The sequence below is a fragment of the Mastigoproctus giganteus genome, chromosome 5, assembly GCF_048544385.1.
Source record: "Mastigoproctus giganteus isolate SK-2022 chromosome 5, ASM4854438v1, whole genome shotgun sequence".
Lineage (NCBI taxonomy): Eukaryota > Metazoa > Arthropoda > Arachnida > Uropygi > Thelyphonidae > Mastigoproctus > Mastigoproctus giganteus.
In genome coordinates, this window is record NC_143579.1 from 234,694,302 (window position 1) to 234,720,632 (window position 26,331).

General features: G+C 38.2%; 1 protein-coding gene across 1 annotated transcript in view; it reads right to left on the reverse strand.

The window, feature by feature from the left end:
- Window positions 1-26,018, reverse strand: part of LOC150086293 (TBC1 domain family member 30-like) — a 200,394-nt gene extending 174,376 nt beyond the window's left edge. The window contains exon 1 of the mRNA XM_090374853.1: window positions 25,790-26,018. Coding sequence (XP_090230979.1) covers window positions 25,790-25,871 — 82 coding nt within the window. The 5' untranslated portion in view covers window positions 25,872-26,018. The remainder of the gene's footprint in view (window positions 1-25,789) is intronic.
- Window positions 26,019-26,331: the final 313 nt, after the last annotated feature.

Below are 26,331 nucleotides of genomic sequence, written 5' to 3' on the forward strand. Positions count from 1 at the left end.
GAACCTTTCCATTGAATTAGTCCATAAATGGGTAACATAAGCCAGAATATAACAAGTGGATCGACACTGACGGAATCCATACTGGCGATCGTTGATCAGACGGAAGGTTTCTAGGTAGTTTAAGAGTTGGCGGTTAATTGATTTCTCCATTACTTTAGGAAGAGTAGAAGTAATTGCAATGGGACGATAATTGGATGGGAGGGATTTGTAACCCTTTTTAGGAACTTGCTGGATATGAGCAAATTTCCAAGCAGAAGGAAAAACACCTTTGGAATAAGAAAGTGAAAAAAGGCGGCAAAGAATAGGAGTAAGTTCAGGAGCACAGGTTTTGAGAACAAGTGGAGAAATACCATCAGGACCTGGAGCTTTCTTAGCATCAAGATTCATCAAAATCCTTCTGATATCTTTTTGACGGAAGATCACAGGAGGCACTGAATGGAGCGTGTTGGGAATGGTGGGAGGTGTTTTACCAAGATCATTAATACATGAGCTGGAAGAAAAATGGGATGCTAGCAGGTCAGCTTTATCCTTGGCCGAAATGACAACAGAACCATCTGGTTTGGACAGAGGTGGGAGCAGAGATGGGCAAAAGTTGCGGCCAATAGCTTTGGCAAGAGACCAGAATGCTCGGCTACCATTAGGGCAAGAAGCAAGTTTTCTACTCTTAGCCTGTTCAAACTCTAGTTTGGACTGATTAATAACTGCTTTACAATTGTTGCGAGCTTTGGTGTAGGCAGAAAATGATACTGAAGAATTAGAAACAAGCCAATTACGATATGCAACATTCTTCTCTTGAACAGCCTTAGCACATTTATTGGAAAACCAAGGTTTAGATAAAGGAAAAGATTTTAAAGTGGAGTGTGGGATAAAGGATTCCATTCCTGCGAGAATAATTTCACTGACACGATCTGAACAAACGTTGACATCAGAAGTTTTGAAACAGTAATCCAACCAAGGAAGAGACAATTAAATAAGTCTCGCAGGTCATCCCATTTTGCATTCTTGTAATGCCAAACAACACGAGGTTGGGAATAGCCATGAGATAAAGGTTCCATTGGAGAAGAGACAATCACCAAGTTGTGATCTGAAGTGCCTAAAGGACCTCTCACTTCGACCATGTACATAGAAGGGTTGTTTGTGAGAAAAAGATCAAGCGTATTGGCTGTATGATTAGGAATGTCCGGAATTCTTGTAGGTAAATGAACAATCTGTGCTAGGTCATTAGTAATTGCAAAAGCCTCAGCATCTCGACCTGCTGGGTCGGTGTGACTAGAAAACGGAAGCCAGCTGGAGTTGTGAACATTAAAATCACCAAGGAAAATTACCTCACTGTTAGGAAAGTTGGACTGGAGAAAGTCAAGTTGCAAAGAGAGGAAGTCAAAGAGCTCCAAGTGATTAGTGGAGTTGGGAGAACAGTAGAGACAACAGATGGATTTGACACAATGAGGTAGAGAGATTTTAAGCCAGAGAAGATCAAAGAGAGGAGATTCCAAATTTTTAAGTCTCTGACAGGGAATATCAGAACGGACATATGCACAAGTACCACCTTTGAGGTGAAAGGAATTACACAGCAAATAATTTGGGCATCTGAGATGAGCAGTAGTTGAATCAACGGATAAGTAAGATTCTGTCAGAAAAAGTACATGGGGTTTGGCAGACTGCAAGTGGAAATGGACATTGTTGAGATTAGAATTGAGACCACGTATATTTGTGAAATGAATTAGGAAGTCCTTGAGAGGTTTAGATCTTTTCGCAGATAAGCTTGCTCTATTATTTTGACAATTCATGGTGTATTCAATAGTAAGAAAAAGTGTGGGACATGCTGTATGAAGTAATGAAATTTTTGGATATGGCATACACGTGGTAAGATTATACCCAGATCCTTGACATAACGTGGCCTCGACAATGCTCCCCGCATACACACTACTCAGACTCCCTCCAGTCACTATCTGGCAGAGTATCGAATTAATATTGATCGAGATCAGTGAGCAGTACCATACAGTACAGCGAGAATCGCTTAAATTTTAGCTGGGCGGTCAGTTAAATTCACCAGGCAGTGTGCCTATTCGATAGATCCTGGGGAGAACACTGATATAATATGAAAATTATTTTTTGCTTTCAATATTCTTGTTATTGTATCATAGTATCCAATGAAATTGGTCAGACAAAATTGTTGTTTAACAAATCCATGCTGTAACTGAAGTATAACTGCATTCCTCTCTACATTTTCCAGCCAATCTGCTCAGTTTACCTAGATCCTTTGAAGTAGCATGTCTTGATTATTGTCATTAAGAACTGTGTACACCTTTGTGTCATCAGTAAACTTAAATATCAAACCTGAAATACCTACATCAATATCACTGATGTAAGGTACCCAAAATCAACCCACGCAGAACCCTACTTATCAAAATTATTTGTCAATGAAGAGCAATGGGCATGTTATAAGCACTCTTGTCTCCAACCACTTGACCATCCCTTTGTCCATAACAGACTCTTTTTCCTATTGCCACATTGCTCCAATTTATACAGCAATTATATACATGTAGTAGTATCAATGGCTTTACTGAAATAGTATTAGAATTAATGATACAGCTCAAAAACAGTGTTCGCAGGCTGGCCATTAGATAGCCCACCTCATTGCCACTACTCTGCTAGGCAGTGAATGAAGGGAGTCGAAGTAGTGTGGATGTGGGGGGAGGCATTATCAAGGCCACATTACATCAAGGAGCTGGGGAGATTCTTACAATGTATACGCCATATCCAAAAATTTCATTCCTTCATACAGCATGTCACCCCCCACCTTTCCCTAATACTGAACATACCATGAATTGTCAAACTAATAGAACTAACTTCCCTGTGAAAGATCTAAACCTCCCAAACACTTCCTCGTTCATTTCACAAATATATGTGATCTCAATTCTAATCTCAATGATGTCCATTTCCACTTTCAGTCTGCCAAACTCTCATGTACTTTTTCTGACAGAATCCCAGTTATCAGTTGATTCAACCACTGCTCATCTCCGTTGTCCAAATTATTTGCTGTATGATTCCTTTCGCTTCAAAGGTGACACTTGTGCATATGATATTCCATTCTGATATTCCCTATCAGAGACTTAGTAATTTGGAACCTCATCTTTTTGATCTTCTCTGGCTTAAAATCTCTCGCCTACATTCTGTCAAATTCTTCTGTTGCCTCCATTGTTCTCACAACTCTGCTAGTCACTTGGAACTTTTTGAATTGCTCTCTTTGAAACTTGATTTTCTTCAGTCTAACTTTCTTAACAATGAGATAATTTTCCTTGGTGATTTTAATGTTAACAAATCCAGGTGGCTTCCATTTTCTAGTCACACAAACCCAGCTGGTCAATGTGTTGAGGCTTCTGCAATTACTGATAACCTCGCACAGATTGTTGATTTACCTACCAGAATACCAGACAATCCTAACCATGCAGCCAACATGCTTGATCTTTTACTCACAAACACTTCTATGTACATGGTCGAGGTGAGAGGTCCTCCAGGCACCTCACATTACAACTTAATGATGCTCTCTTCTCCAATAGAGCCTTTCTCTCATGGCCATTCTGAACCTAGTGTTGTTTGACATTACAAAAATGAAAAATGGGATGATCTGTAAGATTCCTTTTCTTCTTTTCCTTGGTCGGATTCCTGTTTCAAATCTTCTGATGTCAGAATTTGCTCAGATCATTTTAGTGAAATTAATCTTGTAGGGATGGATGGAATCCTTTATTCAACACTTCAACTTAAAATCTCGTCCTTTATCTAAACCTTTGTTTTCCAATAAATGTGCCAAGCTCTTCAAGAGAAGAATGTTGCATCAGTCCAAACTAGATTTCGAACAGGCTAAAAGTCAAAAACTTGTTTCTTGTCCAAATGGTAGCCGAGCATTCTGGTCAAAGATAAATCTTATTTTTCTGGTCAAAGATGAATCTTATTTTTCTTCCAAATCGTGTATTAATTATCTTGTTAAACCACCTCCCAACATTCCCAGTACACTCCATTCAATTTTCATTGGTCGGATTACTGTTTCAAATCTTCTGATGTCAACGTTTGCTCAGATCATGTCATTAAAATTATTCTTGTAGGAATGAAATCCCTTTATTCCACACTTCACCTTAAAACCTCATCCTTTATATAAACCATGGTTTTCCAATAAATATGATAATGCTGTTCAAGATAAGAATGTTGCATATCACAATTGGCTTGCATCCAAATATCCAGGTTCATTTCTTGCCTACACAAAAATCGTGCAATAATTGCAAAGCAGTTATTAATCAGTCTAATGTATATCGATCAGGCTAAGAGTACAAAACTTTTTTCTTGTCCAAATAGTAGTCAAGCATTCTGGTCTCTTGCCAAAACTAATGGCCACAAATTTTTTCCATCTCTATTCCCACCTCTGTCAAAATCAAATGGTTCTATTGAACCCCGGGGGCTAACATCTGGTGAGTATGGGCTTGGCACACCCAGGGTCCTGAGCTGGATATCGTCATTTTTCTCTTTCTTGGTGATTCCCTTCTACTTTTGACTCTCTCTCTCTCTCTCTCTCTCTCTCTCTCTCTCTCTCTCAGAGTTACTTGGGAACTTTTTTTTTTTTTCCTGGTGCAGCATAAGCCTCAGGCTTCCTTGCATCATATGGATATTAACAATAAAAATAATAATAATTATAATAATGATCATAACATTGTTAACAGGAGAGACTGCTTCTACAGGGATGGGATACACTTAAATAGAAATGGTGCAAGAATATTTGCTGATGCTATCAAAGCAGTGTCAGGTGGGTCAGAAAACTGATAGTTTAGACTAATCAATACACAGACTAATCAATTAACAGTAGCCACTGGTAGAGGTGAAAGTGATTCTTCCACAGCTTCTACTGCAATGAGTAGCAGCCTGGAAAACAAGGTGCTAGGGATTTCAAGGACTGGTGGGGGTCATCATGAAACAAGTAAATACATGGGCTGTGTTAAGGTAGCTAAGAATAAGAACAGGTGCATGTATACTTGCATATACACCAATGCTCGCAGTTTATTAAATAAATTTGATGAATTTGAGGTGCTGGTCAAAACATCAAAGGCAGACATTGTTGAGATATCAGACACGTGGTGTCACAGAGATGTAAGGAATGCAGAAAAAGGATAGACAGGATAGGAAGGGGAGAGGGTTCTGCTGTTGGTTAAGAAAAACATAAAATCTAAAGAAGTGCATCCAGTTGACATGATGAACAGTGCAATGCTGAGTCAGTTTGGTGTGACATAAGCACTGGGAAAGCAAAGTTGAGAGTAGGAGTGTGTTATAGGCCTAATGACTGATGAGTATACTGAACAGTTCTGCAGAGAAATAGAGTAGGCCAATAAATCAGATTGTCGTGTAATGGGAGATTTTATCTTCTCAGATATTGACTGGAACTTATGGATTGGTCATTCGCACTAGCAAGGCTTTTGTGGGTGGATTTACTGGATGATTGTTTCCTACAGCACCATGTTCGAGAGGCAACCAGAGGGAGTAACACTCTTGATCTGATTATCAGCAGTGATTATTCATGCATTAAGAATTTACTGATAAAGGAACCACTACGTGGCAGTGATCACAGTGTACTGATGTGGGATTTACTTAAAGATGTAACTACCATCAAGTGTAAAGGGAAGGGTTTTTGCTTTCGTAAAGGTGACTACAGTGGTCTCAGAGATTTTTTAAGTTCTATACAGTGGGACCAACTGATGATGTTACCAACAGCAAATTCTAAATGGGAAGTATTCAAGGAATTAATCTTGGAAGCTACTAGGCTTTTCATACCAACTAAGAAATATTGCTCAAGGTTTAGGCCTATATAGAGGTCAGATGAACTAATGAGACTCATGGCAGAAGAAAAATGAATGCAATGCATATAAATTATCAGGTGACACAGAAGCCTACGATAGATACAATTATTAGTCTGTAATCAGGTCACAAAGCAGATTAGGCAGCTGAAGACAGATTATGAGAAACCTTTGGCAAAGGATGTAAAGAAAAACATCAAAGAGTTCTTTACTTATGTAAACCCTAGAAGGAAGGGAATGAATCTGATTGGCCAACTTTAGCATTAGCATTAGTAGAGGCATATGATGCAAGAAAGCAAGCTTATTCAGCATCAGCCAAAAAACTTGATATTGATGGTTTGACTATTGCTCATGTAGCTGACAAGCTGAATGAGTATTTTGCATCTACATTCACACGTGAGAAGCTATTCAAACTCTTGTAGGGATCTAAATGATTTTGTAATAACTTGGAGAAAAGTGGAGGAGAAATTGTTGAAGGTATCAAAAATTAATTTTGATATCATATACTTGGATTTTAGGATAAGAAAGGCAAGTAGGGTGGATGGTATGTATCCAGTTATATTAAAGGAGACAGCAAAGGAAGCAAGCAAACCAAGCCATAATTATGAGTTTCCTTGGATGTGGGGTATACCACTTGTCTGTCTTCCTTATGGCCTGGTTGGAGTGCTGCTGTGTTTCTGGAAGTAATCCTTCAGGCTAGCAATTGCTGTTTCTCAATGAGGTCTATCAGGTCCCTTCCTCCTCCTTTCCGAGCAATTGTCTTATTATTATTAGCCATATGATGCAAGGAAGCCTTGAGGCTTATGCTGCACCAGCCAAAAAAAAATTTTCTGAATTACCCGAAGAGAGAGAGAGAGAGAAGGGAATCACCAAGAAAAAGAAGAATGATGATATCCAGCTCAGGACCCTGGGTGTGCCAAGCCCATACTCACCAGATGTGATCTCCTGGGGTAAAATTATTATTAGCTATATGGTGCAATGAAGCCTGAGGCTTATGCTGCACCAGCAAAAAAAAAAAAAAAAAAAATTCTGAATTACCCTGAGAAAGAGAGAACAAGAGTCAGAAGTAGAAGGGAATCACCAAGAAAGAGAAGAATGATGATATCCAGCTCAGGAACCTGGGTGCACTAAGCCCATACTCACCACATATGAGCCCATAAGTAAAAAATCCTTTGCTGATTTTCTTTCATTGTTTGCAAGAGACTTTTTGTAATCTGCCTTAGCTTGCCTAACCTACTTTGTGACTTGATTGTAGACTAATTTATATCTACTGTATGCATTTGTTTCACATGATAATTTATATGCATCCCATGCATTTTAGGTCTAAGCCATGAACAGTATCTGTTAGTTGGTATAAAAAGGCTTCTAGCTTCTACAGTTGCATCCCATTTATAATTTTATGTTGACAGCTTCATCAGTTGGTCCCACTGCATAGAATTTAAATTAAAATCAAAAGCTTCCCTTTGCCTTTGACAGTAGTTACATCTTTTAAGTAAATCCCACATTAGTACACTGTGATTCTTAATGCATGAAGGATCACCGCTGATAATAAGACCAAGAGTACTGCTTTCTCTTGTTGCCTCTCTAACATGCTGGAGTGGAAAACACGCATCCAATAAATGCACAAAAGTCTTGTTGCTGTGTGAGCAACCAACACACAGGGTTCAGTCAATATCTGGAAAGTTAAAAGTCCACCATCATAACACATTATGACATACTGGCCCACTATAATGTTTGTACTCACTTGTTATAATCACAATCATTAGGCCTATAACACACTCTTTCTGTTAATTTGTACGGCAGATATCATCTTTTAAGGGCACAAAAGGTGATATTGTTGTAAACATTAGCACTAATAACCTTAAGAGTAAGAGATCTACAGATTTACTTAACAAGTCAATGCTGAAAAAAATTCATGAATTAGGGTTAAACTTGAAAGTGTCTGCAATTCTGCCCAGACACAATAGGAGGTAGTATAAGATGACAGCCTTGTCAATCAATTCGAAACTGGAGAGATTGTGCAAGGCAAATGGGGTAGAATTTTTTTCGGCATGGTCTGTGCTTACTAACAGAGAGAGAGACTGCTTCTACAGGTATGGGATGCATTTAAATAGAAAGGGGGTGCAAGAATATTTGCTGATGCTATCAAGACAATGTTAGGTGGGTCGGAAAACTGCTAGTTTGAGGGGGATTCACAGACTAAAAGATTAACAGTAGCCACAGGCAGAAGCGAAAGTGATTCTTGCACTCCTTCTATTGTAATGAGCAGCAGCCTAGAGAGCAGGTTGTTGGGGATTTCAAGGGCTGCTGGGAGTCATCATGGAATAAGTAAATACATGTACTGTGTTAGGGTAACTAAGAATAAAAACAAGTGCATGTATACTTGAATGTACACTAATGCTAGAAGTAAAGTAAATAAAGTTGATAAATTTTAAGTGCTGATCAAGACATCAAAGGCAGATATTGTTGTTGTTGTTGTTTGTTATTTGGTTTTTAGGAGCATTAGCAACCAAGGCCATATTGCTCCGGGAATATGTGGTGGTCAATCACTGACCTTTCCGCATCCTCCATATTTGGTGGTGATGGGCTCGAAACCCGGTCTAATCAAGAAGCATGTACTACGCACTGCTGCTCCTTCCCACCTGGCTATGGAGGCGCCTTGTTTGTTTGTTATTTGGTTTTTAGAAGCATTAGCAACTAAGGCCATATTACTCCGGGGATATGCAGTGGTCATTCCGTGACCTTTCCACATCCTCTGTATTTGGTGGTCATAGGATCAAACCCCAGTCTAATCAAGAAGCATGTACTACACACTGCTGCTCCTGCCCACCTGGCTACGGAGGCACCAAAGGGCAGATATTGTTGGGATATAAGAGATATGGCGTCACACAGATATAAGCAGTGCAGAATTGGAATTTAGGGAGTACTGATGTGGGTAGGAAGGACTGACAGGGTAGGAAGGAAGAGGGGTTATGCTGTTAGTTAAGAAACACAAAATCTAAGGAAGTTCATCCAGTTGACACGGGTGGACAGTGCAATGTTGAGTCTATTTGGTGTGACATAAACACTGAGAAAGAGAAAATGAGAGGAGTATTTTATAGGCCTAGTGACGCTGATGAGTACAATGAACAGTTTTGCAGAGAAATAGAATGGGCCAGTAAATCCGAATGTATTGTAATGGGGGATTTTAACATTCCAGGTGTTGATTGGAAATTGTGGGTTTGTAATTCGTACGCTAGCAAGATTTTGTGGATTTATCGAAGGGCTGTTTTCTACAGCAACATGTTCAAGGGGCAACCAGAGGGAGTAATACCCTTTATCTGATTATCAGCAGTGATTATTCATGCATTAAGAATTTGCAGATAAAGGAACCACTAGGTGACAGTGATAACAGTGTACTGATGTGGAATTTACTTAAAAAATGTAACTACCATCAAGGGTAAAAGGAAGGGTTTTTGTTTTCGTAAAGGTGACTACAGAGGTCTCAAGACAGTTTTTAAATTCTATAGTGTGTGATCAACTGATGATGTTACCAACTGTGAATTCTAAATGTGAAGCCTTCAGGGACTTAATCTTGGAGGATACTACGCTTTTCAAACCAACTAAGAAATACTGTCCAAGGTTCGGGCCTAAATGGATGTGGGATAAATTAATGAGGCTCGTGGCAGAGAAGAAAACTGCATGGGATGCATATAAATTATCAGGCGACACAGAAGTCTACGACAGATATAAGCTAGTCTGTAATCAAATCACAAAGGAGGTAGTAGTAGTAGTAGTGGCATGTGATGCAAGAAAGCAAGTGTAGGAGCTTATGCAGCATCAGCCAAAAAAAAAAATAAATAAAAAAATAACACCATTCCCTCCAAATGCCTGTCCAGTTCCTCCTTAAATTTATTTAACCTATCAACTTCCACAACGACAGATGGAAGTTTGTTCCAGCAATTAACCACCCGCTGGCTAAAGGCAAATTTTCGCACATCTATTCTACATCTGTCTTTTCTTAATTTGAATTTATTCCCCCCTTAGGTTTGTAATCTGAACAAGTGGAAGGATCCCATCAGAATTCAGCATGCTCAACCCAATCAAGGCCTTTGAAGGTTAGGCAGGCAAAGGTAGATTATGAGAAATCTTTGGCAAAGGATGCAAACAAAAACAGTAAAGAGTTCTTTACTTATGTAAACTCTAGAAGGAAGGAGATGAATCAGATTGGTCCACTTAACATAGATGGTTCGACTATTGATGATCCTGCTGAAGTAGCTGTTAAACTGAATGAGTATTTTGCATCTACATTCTCTACATTCACAAATGGAATTATTCAAGGAGGAGAATGCCAGAAGTTTATCAAACTCTAACAGGGAACTAAGTGATTTTGTGATAACTGAGAGCAAAGTGGAGGAGAAATTGTTGAAGTTAAACATAAAAAAGGCAGTAGTTCAGAAACAGCATGGGTTTGTTAAGTGGAAATCTTGTCTGACCAATTTGATTGGATACTATGATGTGGTTACAAAGGAACTGGATGCAAAAAATAATTTTATATCATATACTTGGATTTTAGGAAAGCTTTTGATACTGTTGCACATGGAAGGCTGCTATACAAATTGGAGCAGTATGGCATTGAGGACAAGTTACTGCAGTGGATAAAGGGATGGTTAAGTGGGAGATGGCAGAGTGGTAATAAACGAACACTGCTCTACGTGGACTAATGTTATTAGCAGAGTCCCCCAGGGTTCGGTGCTGGACCTATTGTTGTTTTGTGTATTTATCAATGATATCGATGAAAGTATACCAGGCTTAATGTCCAAGTTTTCAGATGATACAAAGGTTGGCAGGGTTGTTAATGATACTAAAGACAGTATGCTACTGCCACAGGATCTAGAAAAGTTAGGCAGATGAGCTAAGAAGTGGCAACTGAAGTTTAATGTTGACAAATGCAAAGTACTGCATATGGGTAGCAGTAACCCCCAGAGAAACATACCAACTGTGTGGTACTACACTCAGGGAGGTGGAGAATGAAAAAGACCTGGGGGTAATTGTGCAGTCAGATATGAAGTTCTCTGAGCAGTGCCGATGGGCAGCCAGAGCAGGTCGTGGAGTTTTGTCAATGATATAAAGGAATTTTGCTAGCAGAGACAAGGAGGTGATTATCCCTTTGTATAAAGCAATGGTGAGGCCACACTTTGAGTACTGTATACAGGTCTGGAGGCCTCATTTTAGGAAGGATGTAGAGTCGGTAGAATGAGTACAAGGAAGGGCAACAAGATAGGTGAGAGGAACAAAGGGGTGCACTTATGAAGAAAGGCTTAAGTTCTGGAAGTTGCAGCATCTAGAGACTAGGCACCTGCAAGGTGATCTGATTGCCCTTCTTTGTACTCATTCCAGCGACTCTTAAATGGTTTGAGCAGGATCAATGCTGACAGGATACTTCCGCTTGCTCAGACTAAGAACCTGAGGGGGCATAGATTCAAAATGAAGAATTCAATTTCCGCACATCTGTTCTAAAACAGATGTTATAGAACAGATGTGCGGAAATTGCCTTTAGCCAACGGGTAGTTGATTGCTGGAACAGACTTCCATTTGTTGTTGTGGAAGTTGATAGCTTAAATAAATTTAAGGCTGAATTAGACAAACATTTGGAGTCACCAAATGGGTGAAATGGAAGGGTGTTTTTTTTTTTTTTTTTTGGCTGATGCTGTATAAGCTTGCTTTCTTGCATCATATGCCATAAATAATGCTAATGCTTATTCACAGTATCCATCCAGAAATAAACTATTCACACACTTTGAATACCACAATAAATAATTTTAATAAATGTGAATTATTTCTAACTGTTGCCATCAAGCTGAAGTCACTGCAGATGTCAAGCTAATATTTATGAAAAACACCTTGAAATTAGCACATTTCAAAGAAAAAATAAATAAATAAATATTAATGCTGCCTGTGTATCTAACAAATACTGTAAATGGAATAGTAACATTAAATCATTCATATCCTTTTTTTAGTATTAGTAATGGCAAATGGCAAATAATGCAAGAAAACAAGTTTATAAAGCATCAACCAACAAAAAAAAAAAAAAAAAAAAAAACCACTTAAACACTTCATCCATCCATACCCTTCAAGAGTTTGACTAGTTCTTCCTTGAATTTAACCCCAGGGGCTCACATCTGGTGGGTGTGGGCTTGGCACACTCACAGTCCTGAGCTGGACATGATGATTCTTCTCTTTCTTGGTGATTCATTCTCATTCTCTCTCTCTCTCTCTCAGGGTAACCGAGAATTTATTTGGCTGGTGCAGCATAAGTCTCAGGCCTCCTTGCACCATATGGCTAATAATAATAATAACTACCCACTTCCACAACAACAACAGATGGAAGTTTGTTCTAACAATCAACCATCTGCTGGAGGCAAACTTCTGCACATCTATCCTGCAATCATCCTTCCTCAATTTGAATTTATGCCCCTTCATGTGTAGTCTAGCAAGAGGAGGAATACCAAATTATCAAGGTTCTTTTAATTGCGTGAAAATTCCTATTCCTATTACTGTTTTCATGGCCACAAACGCTACTGGAATTTCTCTTATTTTTCCATGAATACCCACAAAGTTGAGTGGTGAACTTTGTGAATCTTATAGATAGTCAAAAACACCCCCACATGGATAATAGTAATAGTATTCACCAAATAGTGAAAGGAAGCCATAGGCTTTTTCTGCACTGGTATAAAAAAAAAAAAAAAAAAAAAGAAGTAGATAGGAAAATACAAATTATATGCTTCCCTCCCCACACTGGTAACTATCCAGTTAACCTTTGAATTTATTCAAACTGTCAGCCTCAACTACATGTGAAGGTAACTTGTTCAAGCAATCAACAACTCATTGGCTAAAAAAATGAAAACTGGCTAAATGAAAACTTCCTAATCTAAATCTAAACCTCGACCACTATAATTTGAATTTGAGGCCCCGGGTTCTGGAATTCTTTATAACAGTGAGAATTCCACCTTCATTCATTTTACTAACTAATCCCTCCTAGAACCTTATAAACCTCGATCAGGTCACCTCTCAGATCCCTGGTTGCCAAGCCCTGTAGCCCACATAATCTAAGTCCTTCCTCATACAGACATCCTACTGCGATCTCACCATTCGAGTTGCCCATCTTTGGACCCATTCAAGAAGCTCAATGTCTTTTTCAGATGGAGGCCTCATCTAAAAAAAGACACAGTATTCCAAATATGGTCTTGTTTTGTTGTTGTTTGTTATTTGGTTTTTAGGAGCATTAGCAACTAAGGCCATATTGCTCCGGGAATATGCGGTGATCATTCCCTTGACCTTTCCACATCTTCTGTATTTGGTGGTGACGGGCTTGAACCCCGGTCTAATTAAGAAGCGTGTGCTACGCACTGCTGCTCCTTCCCACCTGGCTATGGAGGTGCTAAATATGGTCTTACAATTCCTTATACAGTGGGATTGTGACCTCTCTATCTCTACAGGATAACATTTGATAAATCATTGACAGGACACAACCGGCTTTCTGGCTACCTGTTTGCACTCTTCAGAAAACTTCATATCTGCCCATATTGTAACAGATCCCTTTCCTCCTACATTGTTTGTAATTCAACAACACCAAGTGTATAATTTATTTGTGGGTTGCTATTCCCCAAGTGTAAGAACATGCATTTAGCAGCAGTAAAACACTTCTTTGACCTTAGAAGTCTGTTCAAGTCATCTTGAAGTAGCACTGTTTGGCACTGATCATTAACAACTCTGCCAATCTTTATATCATCTCCAAATTTTGACATCACAACTTTTATCCCTTCAATGTCATTTATGAAATTGAGAAACAACAGTGGTCCAAGAACCGATCCTTGAGAGACCTCACTCCTGACGTTACACCAATCTGAAGAATATCCATTAATCACAACAACAATCTACCTTCTGCCTGCAGCCAGCCAGAACTTCATCTTAGAATTTTCCCAGTAATCCCAAAATGTTCTCACTTATACAGTAATATCATGAGGGACAGAATCAAATGCTTTGCTAAAATACAAATAAACTACGTCAAAGTTGTTCCCTAAATCCAGCTCATGAGTAGCTGTGTCAAAATAGCCCACTAAATTAGTTAAAACATGATTTTCCCCTCAACAAAGCTATGTTGTGTATGTCCTTCAGAATGCCATATATATGTAAATGTCCCTGGACTGCAATCTTAATCACTGCCTCTGGGATTTTTCCTATCACTGCAGTCAGACAAACCGGTCTGTACTTACCAACTTCACTCAGGACCATATTTATATATTGATGATACATTGGCACTTCTCCAATCCAAAGGAATCTCTCCTGAGTTCAAAGATGCCCTCATAATTAACCTCAATGGTTCAATACACTCCTGTGCAATCTCCCTCAAAAGTACATGGTATATGCCATCAACTAAAGGAGCCTTACCTGCCTTTTTAATCAATAGTTTTTGTAATAAACAATCATCTGTAATAACGAAATCACTTATTTCATGTGACTCAACCTCACTCACACAGCCTCTTCTTAGCACAAAGGATCTTTCTTCGATAAAGAATAATTTTTGAGTCAGATATGAAATTTTCAGAGCAGGTCATGGGGTATTGCCAATGATATACAGGAATTTTGCTACTAGGGAAAAGGAAGTGATTATCTCTTTGTATAAGGCTATGGTCAGGCCACACCTTGAGTACTGCATACAGGTTTGGAGGCCTAATTTTAGGAAGGATATAGAGTTGCTTGAGTGAGCACAGAGAATGGCAACAAGATTGGTGAGAGGGATGAAGAGGTCCTCTTACCAAGAAATGCTTAAGTTCAGCAAATTGTAGAGTCTGGAGCCGAGGCACCTGCGAGGTGATCTGATTGAGGTGTATAAGGCCTTGAATGGGTTAAGTGGGCTCAATGTAATCTGAGCAAGAGGATGAGATTACAAACCTGAGGGGGCATAAATCCATATCAAGGAAAGACAGTTGTAGTAGTCCGGAAATTTGCCTTTAGCCAGCAGGTAGTGATTGCTGGAACAAACTTCCATCTGTTGTTGTGGACGTTGATAGCTTAAATAAATTCAAGGAGGAACTGAAAAAATTTTAGAGGGAATGGCTGCGTGAAATGTTTTTTTTTTTTTTTTTTGCTGATGCTACATAAGCTTGCTTTCTTGTATTGCATGCCTCCTCAATTTTTTTTTTTTTTAAGCCCCGAACATGAGAGGTATAAGAACCTACAGTACTTAGTATCGTGGATGGGTTGGAGGTTGAGAAGACCAAAAAAGATATTTGCTAACATTAGACTTGAACTTCTGTAGACTGTAATTTTCAGGAAATACGTATGAAGTAGGTCGTTCCAGAAAACGGCAGTCGAATGAATAAATCAGGAAAATGAAAAGTTGGTTCTGTTAGTTTGAAGACGGATAATAAATGGATGTTTGCGGCATGTGCTGGGACTGTTTTGAAAGAGAAAGCAGGAATTATAGAACCCAATTCAGATGAACAGTGCCCATGGAAGTATCTGTAGAAAAGGTATGCAGCAGAAACAATACATCTATGAGACAGAGATTGGAGAGACTCTGTTAGAGATGAGTCATTAATTAACATAACTGCCCTCTTCTAAATGGAATCTAGAAGCCTGAGAGAGGTTTTGGGAGCACTGCCCCAGATGTGGAAACAATATTCCATGGTAGGGCAGATTTGCAATTTGTACAGAGTGAACAGCTGTTTGGAAGAAACGTAACACTGAGAGCAAAAGAGAAAACCAAGTTTTTTAGATGCAGAGGAAGCAATATTTGTAATGTGCTTGTGCCAAGAGAGATTAGAAGTCAGGGTAATCCCCAGAAAAGATATTTCATCTTGCCTAGAAACTGGAGTGTCACCAAAGATAAGCATAGGAGCAGAAGAATCCTTTTTTGTGAGATACAAGACAAGACTGAGTTTTAGAAAGACTGAAATCAACTAAGTTGTTGTTGCCCCATTGGAGAATTACCTGGAGATCGGCATTAAAGGAATTGGTAGCGTATATTCGAGGAGTTGAAGCTGATTGAGCAGGGCAAGATTTCTCAAAATGGAAAATGGAATGCAATGTGCTATCATGGACAAAACTATGGATAGGATTTCCAGTCATTGGAAGAAGGTCATTAATATAAAAGAGGAAGAGTGGGGGAGAGAACTGAACCTTGGGGGACACCAGCATTAGTGAAATTAGAAGACAGAGTGCCATCTATCATCACCTTCAGTGAGCGATCAGAGAGAAAACTGGATAACCAATTTAAAAAAAACATTTGCAAACCATAAGATGGAAGCTTCTTTACGCCAAACACGATCGAAAACCTTTGAGATGTCAAGAGCAACTGCTTGTGTTTCACTGAACTTTTCCATTGAATATGTCCATAAATGGGTCAAGTAAGCCAGAATATCACCAGTGGATCGACACTAACGGAATCCATACTGGCGATCGTTGATCACACAGAACGTTTCTAGATAGTTTAAGAGTTAGCGGTTAATTGATTTCGCCATTACTTTAGAAACAGTAGAAGTGATTTCAATGGAAGGATAATGGGATGGGAGGGATTTGTCACCCTTTTTAGGAATTGACTGAATATGAGCAAATTTCTAAGCAGAAGGAAAAACATCTTTAGAATAAGAAAGTGAAAAAAGGTGGCAAAGAACAGGAGTAATTTCAAGAGAGCAGGTCTTGAGAACAAGTGGAGAAATACCATCAGCTTTCTTAGCATCAAGATTTGTCAAAATCCTTCTGACATCCTTTTGATGGAAGGACCACAAGAAGCATTGAATGGAGCATGCAGGGAACAGTGGCAGGTGTTTTAACAAGATCATTAATACATGAGTTGGAAGAAAAATGGGATGCTAGCAGGTCAGCTTTATCCTTGGCTGAAGTGACAATAGAACCATCGGGTTTTGACAGAGGTGGGAGCAGAGACAGACAATAGTTGCAGCCAATAGACCAGATTAGACCAATTTGGCAAGAGACTAGAATGTTCGGCAATCGTTAGGGCAAGAAGCAACTTTTCTACTCTTAGCCTGTTCCAAATCTATTTTGGACTGATTAATAACTGCTTTACAATTGTTGTAAGCTCTGGTGTAGCAGAAAATGAAACTGAAGAATTGGAAACAAGCCAATTATGATATGCAACATTCTTCTCTTGAACAGCCTTAGCACATTTATTGGAAAACCAAGGTTTAGATAAATAATTCCTATAATTCCCTTCCTATGGATAATTTCACTGATATGATCTGAGCAAATGATGACATCAGAAGTTTTGAAACAGTAATTCAACTAAGGAAAAGAAGAAAAGAAATATTTCTGGTCATCGCATTTTGCATTCTTGTAATGCCAACCAACACGCGGTTGGGAATAGCCATGAGATAAAGGCTCCACTGGAGAAGAGACCATCATCAGGTTGTAATGTGAGGTGCCTAGAGGACCACTCACCTCGACAGTGTACATAGAAGTGCTTGTGAGAAAAAAATCAAGCATGTTGGCTGCATGGTTAAGATTGTCCAGTATTCTGGTAGATAAATGAACATTCTGTGCAAGATCATTAGTAATTGCAAAAGCATCTCGACAAGCTGGGTCTGTGCAACTAGAAAACAGAAGCCAGCTGGAGTTGTGAACATTAAAATCACCAAGGAAAATTCCCTCACTATTAGGAAATTTGGACTGGAGAAAGTCAAGTTGCAAAGAGAAGTCAAAGAGTTCCAAGTGATTAGTGGAGTTGGGAGAATGGTAGAGACAACAGATGAATTTGACAGAATGAGATAGAGAGATTTTAAGCCAGAGAAGATCAAAGAGGAGATTCCAAATTACCAAGTCTCTGACAGGGAATATCGGAATGGACATATTCTCAAGTAAACTAATACTACTACATAAAAATTCCTTGTCCCTATTCTTTGTCTTTTAGTCAATGCTTCCTCATACACAGCTCAAGGAAGCCAAAGCTGTGTATGCTTCCTCATTCACAGCTTTGGCTTTGCTGCCTTTATTAGTGGTACGATTACAGTTCAACTTGCCCTGACGTACGATTCATTATTTTTCATTGCTCTGTAACTCCCACGCTATCGTTTTCTGCTTATTTGGCCAGCCAGCCCCACAATAATCCATTTCGGCATACTTTTCCTGCAATATTTTTTTTACAGGTGTGTGTGTGTGTGTGTGTGTGTGTGTGTGTGTGTGTGTGTGTGTGTGTGTGTGTGTGTGTGTGTGTGTGTGTGTGTGTGTTCATGGCTTCTGTGATTTTTTCTTTAAAAGTATTCCATATTTCAAATTTGCAAAATGCAACCAACATATTTGATCTGTTTCTCACAAACAACTCTTCTAAGTATATGGTGAAGGTGAGTGATCCTCTAGGCACCACAAACCACAACTTGGTTCTGTTAATGGAGCCTTTCTCTCGTGGCCATTCTCAACCTCATGTTGTTTAGCAGAACAAGAATGCAAAATGGAATGATATGTGAGATTTTTCTTCTTCTTTTCATTGGTCGGATTACTGTTTCAAATCTTCTGATGTCAACGTTTTCTCAGATTGTGTCAGTGAAATTATTCTTGTAGGGATGGATGAAACCTTTATTCCATACTCCAATTTAAAATCTCATCCTTTATGCAAACCTTGGTTTTCCAATAAATGTGCTAAGGTTGTTCAAGAGAAGAATGTTGCATATCTTAATTTGGCTCTTAACCCAAACTACAGGTTCATTTTCTGCCTTCACCAAAGCTCACAAACATTGTAAAGAATTTATTAATCAGTCCGAACTAGACTTCTAACAGGCTAAGAGTAGAAAACTTGCTTCTTGTCCAAATAGTAATCGAGAATTCTGGTTTCTTGCCAAAAATATCGGCCGCAAATTTTGCCCAATTCTGTCAAAACTAGACAGTTCTATTGACACTTCACCAAAGATAAAGTTGAACTGCCAGCATCCTACTTTTCTTCCAAATCACATATTGATGATCTTGTTAAATCACATCCCAACATTCCCAGTCTGCTCCATTGAATACCTCCTGTGGTCCACAATCAAAAGGATGTCAGAACGAGTTTGAACAATCACTGGCCTAAGAAAGCACCAGGTTCTGATGGTATTTCTCCACATTTTCCCAAGACCTGAGCTCCAGAACTTTCTCATATTCTGTGTCACCTTTTTTTCACTTTCTTATTCCAAAGGTGGTTTCCTTCCTGCTTGGAAATTTGCCCATGACAAATCCTTCTCATCCAATTATAGTACTATTGCAATTACTTCTACTCCTTCTAAAGTAATGGAGAAATCAATTAACTGCCAACTCAAACTATCTAGAAAACTTCCATCTGATCAACAATCGCCATTGTGGATTCCATCAGTGTTGATCCACTAGCAATGTTCTGGTGTATGTTAATCATCTATGGGCAAATTCAATGGAAAAATTCGGTGAAATACAAGCAGTTGCTCTTGACATCTTGACGTGTTTGGCATAAAGGTCTTCTAAACAAGTTTCCATCTTATGGTTTGCCAACTGTTTTTTGTAACTGGTTATCCACTGCAGGTGATAGCTCCTGTCTTCTAACTGCTCCATTAATGCTGGTGTTCCCCAAGGTTCATTTCTTTCCCCCACTCTTTTCCTCTTGTATATTAATGACCTTCTTCCACTGACTGGAAATCCTATCCATAGTTTTGCTGATGATAGCACATTGCATACCAACTTCCAGTTTGAGAAACCTTGCCCGGCCCCAACAGCTTCAACTTCTCAAATATTCACTATCAATTCCTTAAATACTGATCTCCAGGTAATGTTCCAGTGGAACAAAGGTAACTTAGTTGATTTCAATCCTTGTAAAGCTCAGTCCTGTCTAATATCTCACAAAAAAAATTCTTCTACTCCTATGCTTATCTTCGATGACACTGATTTCTAGGCAAGGTTGGGGATTACCCTGATTTCTAATCTCTCTTGGCATAAGCACACTAAAAAAATTGGTTTTCTCTTTTGCTCTGAGCGCAACTTTTCTTCAAAACAGCTGTTTACATCACAAATTCAAGAGAATTTGTGATTCGAGATTCACATGACGCTTCGAGATTCGATCCAAAAGAGGGCAGTTAGGTTAATTAATGACTCATCTCTAACAGAGTCTCTCCACTCTGTCTCACAGACATTCTGTTTCTGCTGCATTCCTTTTCTATAGTTATTTCCGGGGCCCTAATAAAGAATTACTTTAAACTCTCTCACTCTCTCTCAGAGCAGTTCAAACACGTGCTGCAACCAGTCAACATCCTTTTACTGCCCAACTTCAAACTCACAGAACCAAATTTTCTTCTTCCTCATCTATTTATTTATTCAATTCAACTTCCAGGAACAGCCTTCCTTCATATGTATTTCCTGAAATTACAATCCACAGTAGTTCAAGTCTAATGTTAACAAGTGTTAATGTTAATGTTCACAAGGAAGTATCTTCCTTCATCTTCTCAATCTTCAACCCATGCAAGGTATTAAGTACTATAGGTTCTAATACCACTCATGTTTGTGGTTTACATAAAAAAAAAAATGTATTTGCTATTCCTTGGCAATCCACCCAATTCACAGATGTCATATAGTGCCTTTAACTGTCAAAATGCCCTCTTCTGAAATTAAAACCCATGCCTTAACCTTTAACTACAGCAACATCTTTTTTCATCTTGCAACTGACGATTGCATGATCACTTCCTAACAATGGTTCCTGCAATTTAAGCCAGTCATGTCATCTGATTCGTTAGTAATAATGAGGTCAAGAATATTCTCGCCCCTAGTACTTTCTCTGACATGCTGGTATAAATAATAATCATCTAGTTTATTTTAAAAAGTTTTTCTCCATTGTGAGTTTCCCTCCCACTTTTTCCAATCAATCTGGAACAGATTAAAGTCATCTATAATAAGACATTCACGCTTGCTTGTCCATTCCATCTGCATATAAAGACTGTCGTGAGATTCTTCACAATCTGTTGGTCTGTAGATTACTCCCACTCTCACCATTCCTTTGCTTCCAACTAACTTGCACCACAGATTCTATGTTGGCAGATATAACTTCAGACTGAGCAAAAGCTTTTTTTGCACTCGGGCTGCTTTTGATAAGAAGCATGACTCACTCCACCCCTTCTGTCTTCTCTATCATTCCGAAACACATTATACATACCATAGTGGAACTCATCATCATCACCAATTTCCAGGTAGCACCCTGTGTCTGTTACCCTTATTATATCAACATTAGTTGTCCTAACCAAGAGTTCAAATTCAACCATTTTATTGACAACACTCTTGATATTACTGTAGACACAGTTGAGACTAAGAAAGCCAGGGTAGTAAACTAAGTATAGTTTACAGGGTATAGTAAACTAAGTATAGTTTACAGGGTATAGTAAACTAAGTATAGTTTACTACCCTGGCATATCTGTTGAAGTTATTTAGGTTTGTATCCCAAGCTTTATCTTCCCCCTCATTTGAAACATTGATACCTTCAGAACATCTTATCAACATATAAATTATCATATCTGATAATTTATATGCATGGGATGCATATAAATTATCAGATATGATACACAAGCCTATGGCAGATATAAGCTAGTCTATAATCAAGTCACAAAGGAGGTGGCAAAGGAAGTAAGCAAACCCTTAGCCATAATTATGAGAGCATCCTTGGACTCAGGGGAGGTCCCAACGGACTGGAGATCTGCAAATGTATCCCCAATTCACAAAGGGGGATCGAAGGGTGACACGAGTAATTACAGACCAGTTAGTTTAACTTCTGTTCCGGATAAAATAATGGAGTCACTGGTTAAAGATGCATTGCAAGATCATTTAGACAAGATTGCAGCAATAATTCAGACACAGCATGGGTTTGTTAAGGGAAAGTCTTATCTGACAAATTTGATTGGTTATTATGATGTGGTTACAAAGGAACTGGATGCAAAAAAATAATTTTAATATCATATATTTGGATTTCAGGAAAGCTTTTGACACTGTTGCACATGGAAGACTACTGTACAAATTGGAGCAGAATGGTATTAGGGGTAAGTTGCTACAATGGATAAAAGGATGGTTGAGTGGGAGAAGACAGAGGGTGATAATCAATGGGCGCTGCTCTTCGTGGACTAATGTTATTAGTGGAGTCCCACAGGGTTCGGTGTTGGGTCCACTATTTGTTGTTTGGTTTTTAGCAGCATTAGCAACTAAGGCCATATTGCTCCAGGGATATGTGGTGGTCATTCCCTGACCTTTCCGCATCTACCGTATTTGGTGGTCACAGTCTAATCAAAAAAGCATGTGCTACGCACTGATGCTCCTGCCCACCTGGCTACGGAGGCGTCTGTTAGATCCACTGTTGTTTTGTATATTTATCAATGACATTGATGAAGCTTAGTGTCAAAAGTTTGAAGATGATACAAAGGTTAGCAGGATTGTTAATGACAGTAATGGCAGTGTGCTTCTGCAACAGGATCTAGAAAATTTGGGAGGATGGGCTGAGAAGTGGCAAATGAAGTTTAACATTGACAAATGCAAAGTACTGCATATGGGCAGAAGTAACCCGAGAGGAACGTACCATCTGTGTGGTACTACACTTATGTTGGTAGAAAATGAAAAAGAACTGGGAGTAATTGTGCAGTCAGATACGAAGTTTTCTGAACAATGCAGACAGGCTGCAAGAGCAGGTCGTGGTTTTGTCAATGATATAAAGGAATTTTGCTAGCAGGAAAAGGAGGTGACTATCCCTCTGTATAAGGTAATGGTCAGGCGATGCCTTGAGTACTGCATACAGGTCTGGAGGCCTCATTTTAGGAAGGATGTAGATTTGCTTGAGCATGTAGAGAACAACAAGATTGGTGAGGGGAATGAAGGGATCCTCTTACCAAGAGAGGCTTAAGTTCTGCAAATTGCAGCGGCTGGAGACTAGGCACCTGAGGTGCCTAGTCTCCAGGTGATCTGATTGAGGTGTATAAGGCCTTGAATGGGTTGAGCATGCTGAATTCTGATGGGATTCTTCCACTTGTTTAGATTACGAACCAAGGGGGCATAAATTCAGATTGAGGAAAGACAGCTGTAGAATAGATGTGTGGAAATTTGCCTTTAGCCAGTGGGTGGTTAATTGCTGGAGCAAACTTCCATCTGTCATTGTGGAAGTTCATAGGTTAAATAAATTTAAGGAGGAACTGGACAAACATTTAGAGGGAATAGTTGTATGAATTTTTTTTTTTTTTTTTTTTTGTGGCTGATGCTACATAAGCTCATACGCTTGCTTCCTTGCATCACATGCCACAATTACTATTAGTATTAAAATCAGCTGTCGTGCCAACAAACAAGAATATGATATGAGTGCAAAAGTTACTTTGACTCACATCATCAGATAAATGCAGAACTAAATTATTATTATTATTATTATTTTATAAATAAAATTGTATTGTATTGTATTGTATTATTATTATCTATATGGTGCAAGGAAGCCTGAGGCTTATGCTGTACCAGCTAAAAAAAAAAATTCCCGATCGAGAGAGAGAGAAGTAGAAGGGAATCACCAAGAAAGAGAAGAATGATGATATCCAGCTCAGGACCCTGGGTTTGCCAAGCACATACTCACCAGGTGTGAGACTCTATTACTCTTCTCTCCCCCTAACTAGCAGTTTCCCTGAACCCTTAGAGTATCTTTAATGGTACTGGCAAAAATCTTTTGTTCAAATGAATACTATCTCTAAAAAATGAGATTCCTTCTACCTATAAATGAGGGCCATACTGATAAAAATTTCCCCCCCCTAGAGCCTTGCAGATTCCCCTTAAGTCTTGAGTTAATCCACAAGGCTTTCAGCATATAATCCCTCCTATCGTGTCTGGGCTGAATTGCAGACACAGACATTCTGACATAACTCACTGCATTTTTTTTAGCATAGTCCTATATTTATCAACAGATGGTCAGGTTGTGTACGTCTAATATCATTAGTCCTCACATGAATAATAATTCTGTCTTTACCTCCCTTAAAATCTGACACTGTTGGTAACATCATCAATTGTTGCTCCTGGCAAACACACGCTGGTTCTGGACTGCCTATCTTTATTACAAAAAAGAATGTTACCCATTTCCCTGACAATAGACTCTCCCAATAAAACTAGATCACCTTCAACCAGAGCAGTGTGCACTTGACTTTTTTTCTGGGATGTGAATTTGGGGGGGGGGGGAATCACTTGGCAGGTCAGGAGAATTTTGAGTCCCTGATGAGCTCCCAGTTACGTTTGTTTCTGGGTCTGCAAGAGTTTTCTGATGCATCACTACGATGATTCTTACAATGTGGCAATTTCACAAGTATATCATATAAATAATTGACTTGTAAATGCAGTTCAGCCACAGTATTTTTGACAATTGTTACTATCACCTCTGAGAGTGGCATGATATGGGTGCACACCTAACAAACAATTATTTAAATTGGAAGATGAGGTAACATATATTCGGAACTTTTAATTGAAAGGAAAGGGGATTTGAAAAATGTCGGCCTTATCTCAAAATGCAATACATTTTAATTAAAATATTTTACACGTATGTTTTATAAACTGGCAAAGGAAGGACAATATCATTATACTGTGACATTCATTTCTCAGATATTATGATACTATATTTCTTAGTACTGCACTGTACTAATTTTCACACAATGAGTCATTTAGTTCTAATCTGGCTGTTTTCACTAATCAAAACCTGTTCACTGCCTATTGTAGCTATACATGAGGCAGCTTATTACAAATGAAAGTTTACATTTGTAATTTGAAATATATGGCAAGTTTACTTACAAAACTAACACAAGTGCAATGTAAACAAGTCACATGATAAAAGGCATCAATTACACAGTAAAAAATAGTGGCTTGTCTGATACAGCTCACGCAAGGGTAACAGGAGTAAATTCACTCTAAGCGAAAAAACTTAACAGTGATTAAAAAAAAATTGTCTCACGTGTAATATTGTATATATTTCATGATAAATAGAAAAAATATACAATGATAAATAAACTTTCAACTGAAGTTACTAAAAACAGAAAATTGAATTCTCTTAATAATTTAACAAAACATGTTGGCTGTGTTATGAAAATTAATACATTAATGTTGACACTGACATTTTCTGAAAATTCAGCAATAACAAGTTTGGTAAAATTTGGCTTAAATTTACAAGATAAATGGATATAAGTGCTAACTATAAAAAATACAAAAAGAAACCAGTTGTGAGAAAGCAGTATCTAAATCAATTCTGTAGTGGTAGTAGTATTAAGTCATAATATAAGAATAAATCTACATAGATTTGTTAAACTGTAAGTATTGAATTGAATAATTCAGTAATATTATATATATATATTACTGAATTAAAATAAACAAACTAGTATGGATTATAGAAAGCTGGAAACACCATTTTTGGGAGACTGGCCAAAAATTCTTGCATTTAGAAGTTGAAGGCAAGTCATAGAAAAAATTGCTAAATCTGACAAAGCTTGTGGAAGGTTGACATTCATCAATGTTTTGAAATATCAAAATACCTAGGCATAAAAAATAACTTAGCATGGAAAACTGCAGCTCGAAATTTGATTTGTTGAACATGGCTTGTACAAGGTTTTGTTACTTCATGATAAACAATACCAACTAGACTGTTAGGAGAAAATTGATGGTCCATTGGTAGATTGCCAAAATTAATCCATATCCAATAACAACATCCATATCAAAAACTTCTTAGCAAATTTTGCTAAGCGATTCTATCTGAACCATCCTAAATCATCATAAAATGATGATTTAGGATGAATCAATATAAAACAACAACGTTTCACTCTCTTATAGTAACAACAAATGTTCAGATAACGTCAACTGATAACTTTGCATTTCGCTGAAGATACAGTTAAACGATTATTGTAATACTTTATGCCATTCAAAACGAAACATTTAAAATACTGACATACACTGTTGTAGCATGAATTCCATGTAATACTTACCTCTACTAGAAGTACCTGTGTTACCATTATTTGACGTCCTAATTCCTAAATTTTTCAGTGCCGAATTTAAAAATTTACTCATACTTCATGATGTATCAAGCTATTAATATATTTCACGGCTGGCGGTCCATCCTTCCAACTTCATCCTTTTACTCCTTGCTTTAATCTTGTAGGGTGTTTCAACATATTTTATTTTACTTACTGATAAAGAATAACTACATAAGCTTTATACGACATAGTTCAGTGTAAACGTAATATAATGAATGAAATTTGCAGACGATAGTTTCTGCCTCGGTTACAGTCGCTACCGGAAGATACTAATCAAATAACAAAATAAAAACACTTGTACTGTAAAATTTTTTACATGGATAAGTTAAAAATTTTGCTTTTCGTCAAATTTGTGAAATTAATAAAATATGAATAAGAATTATTATTATTGTGGTTTAAATTACGCGGTTGCATATACTAAATTTAACAGTAATACACTAAGTAGCCATGTTATTGGGAACCAATTTATGATATAAAGGAAGAATGATATAAAG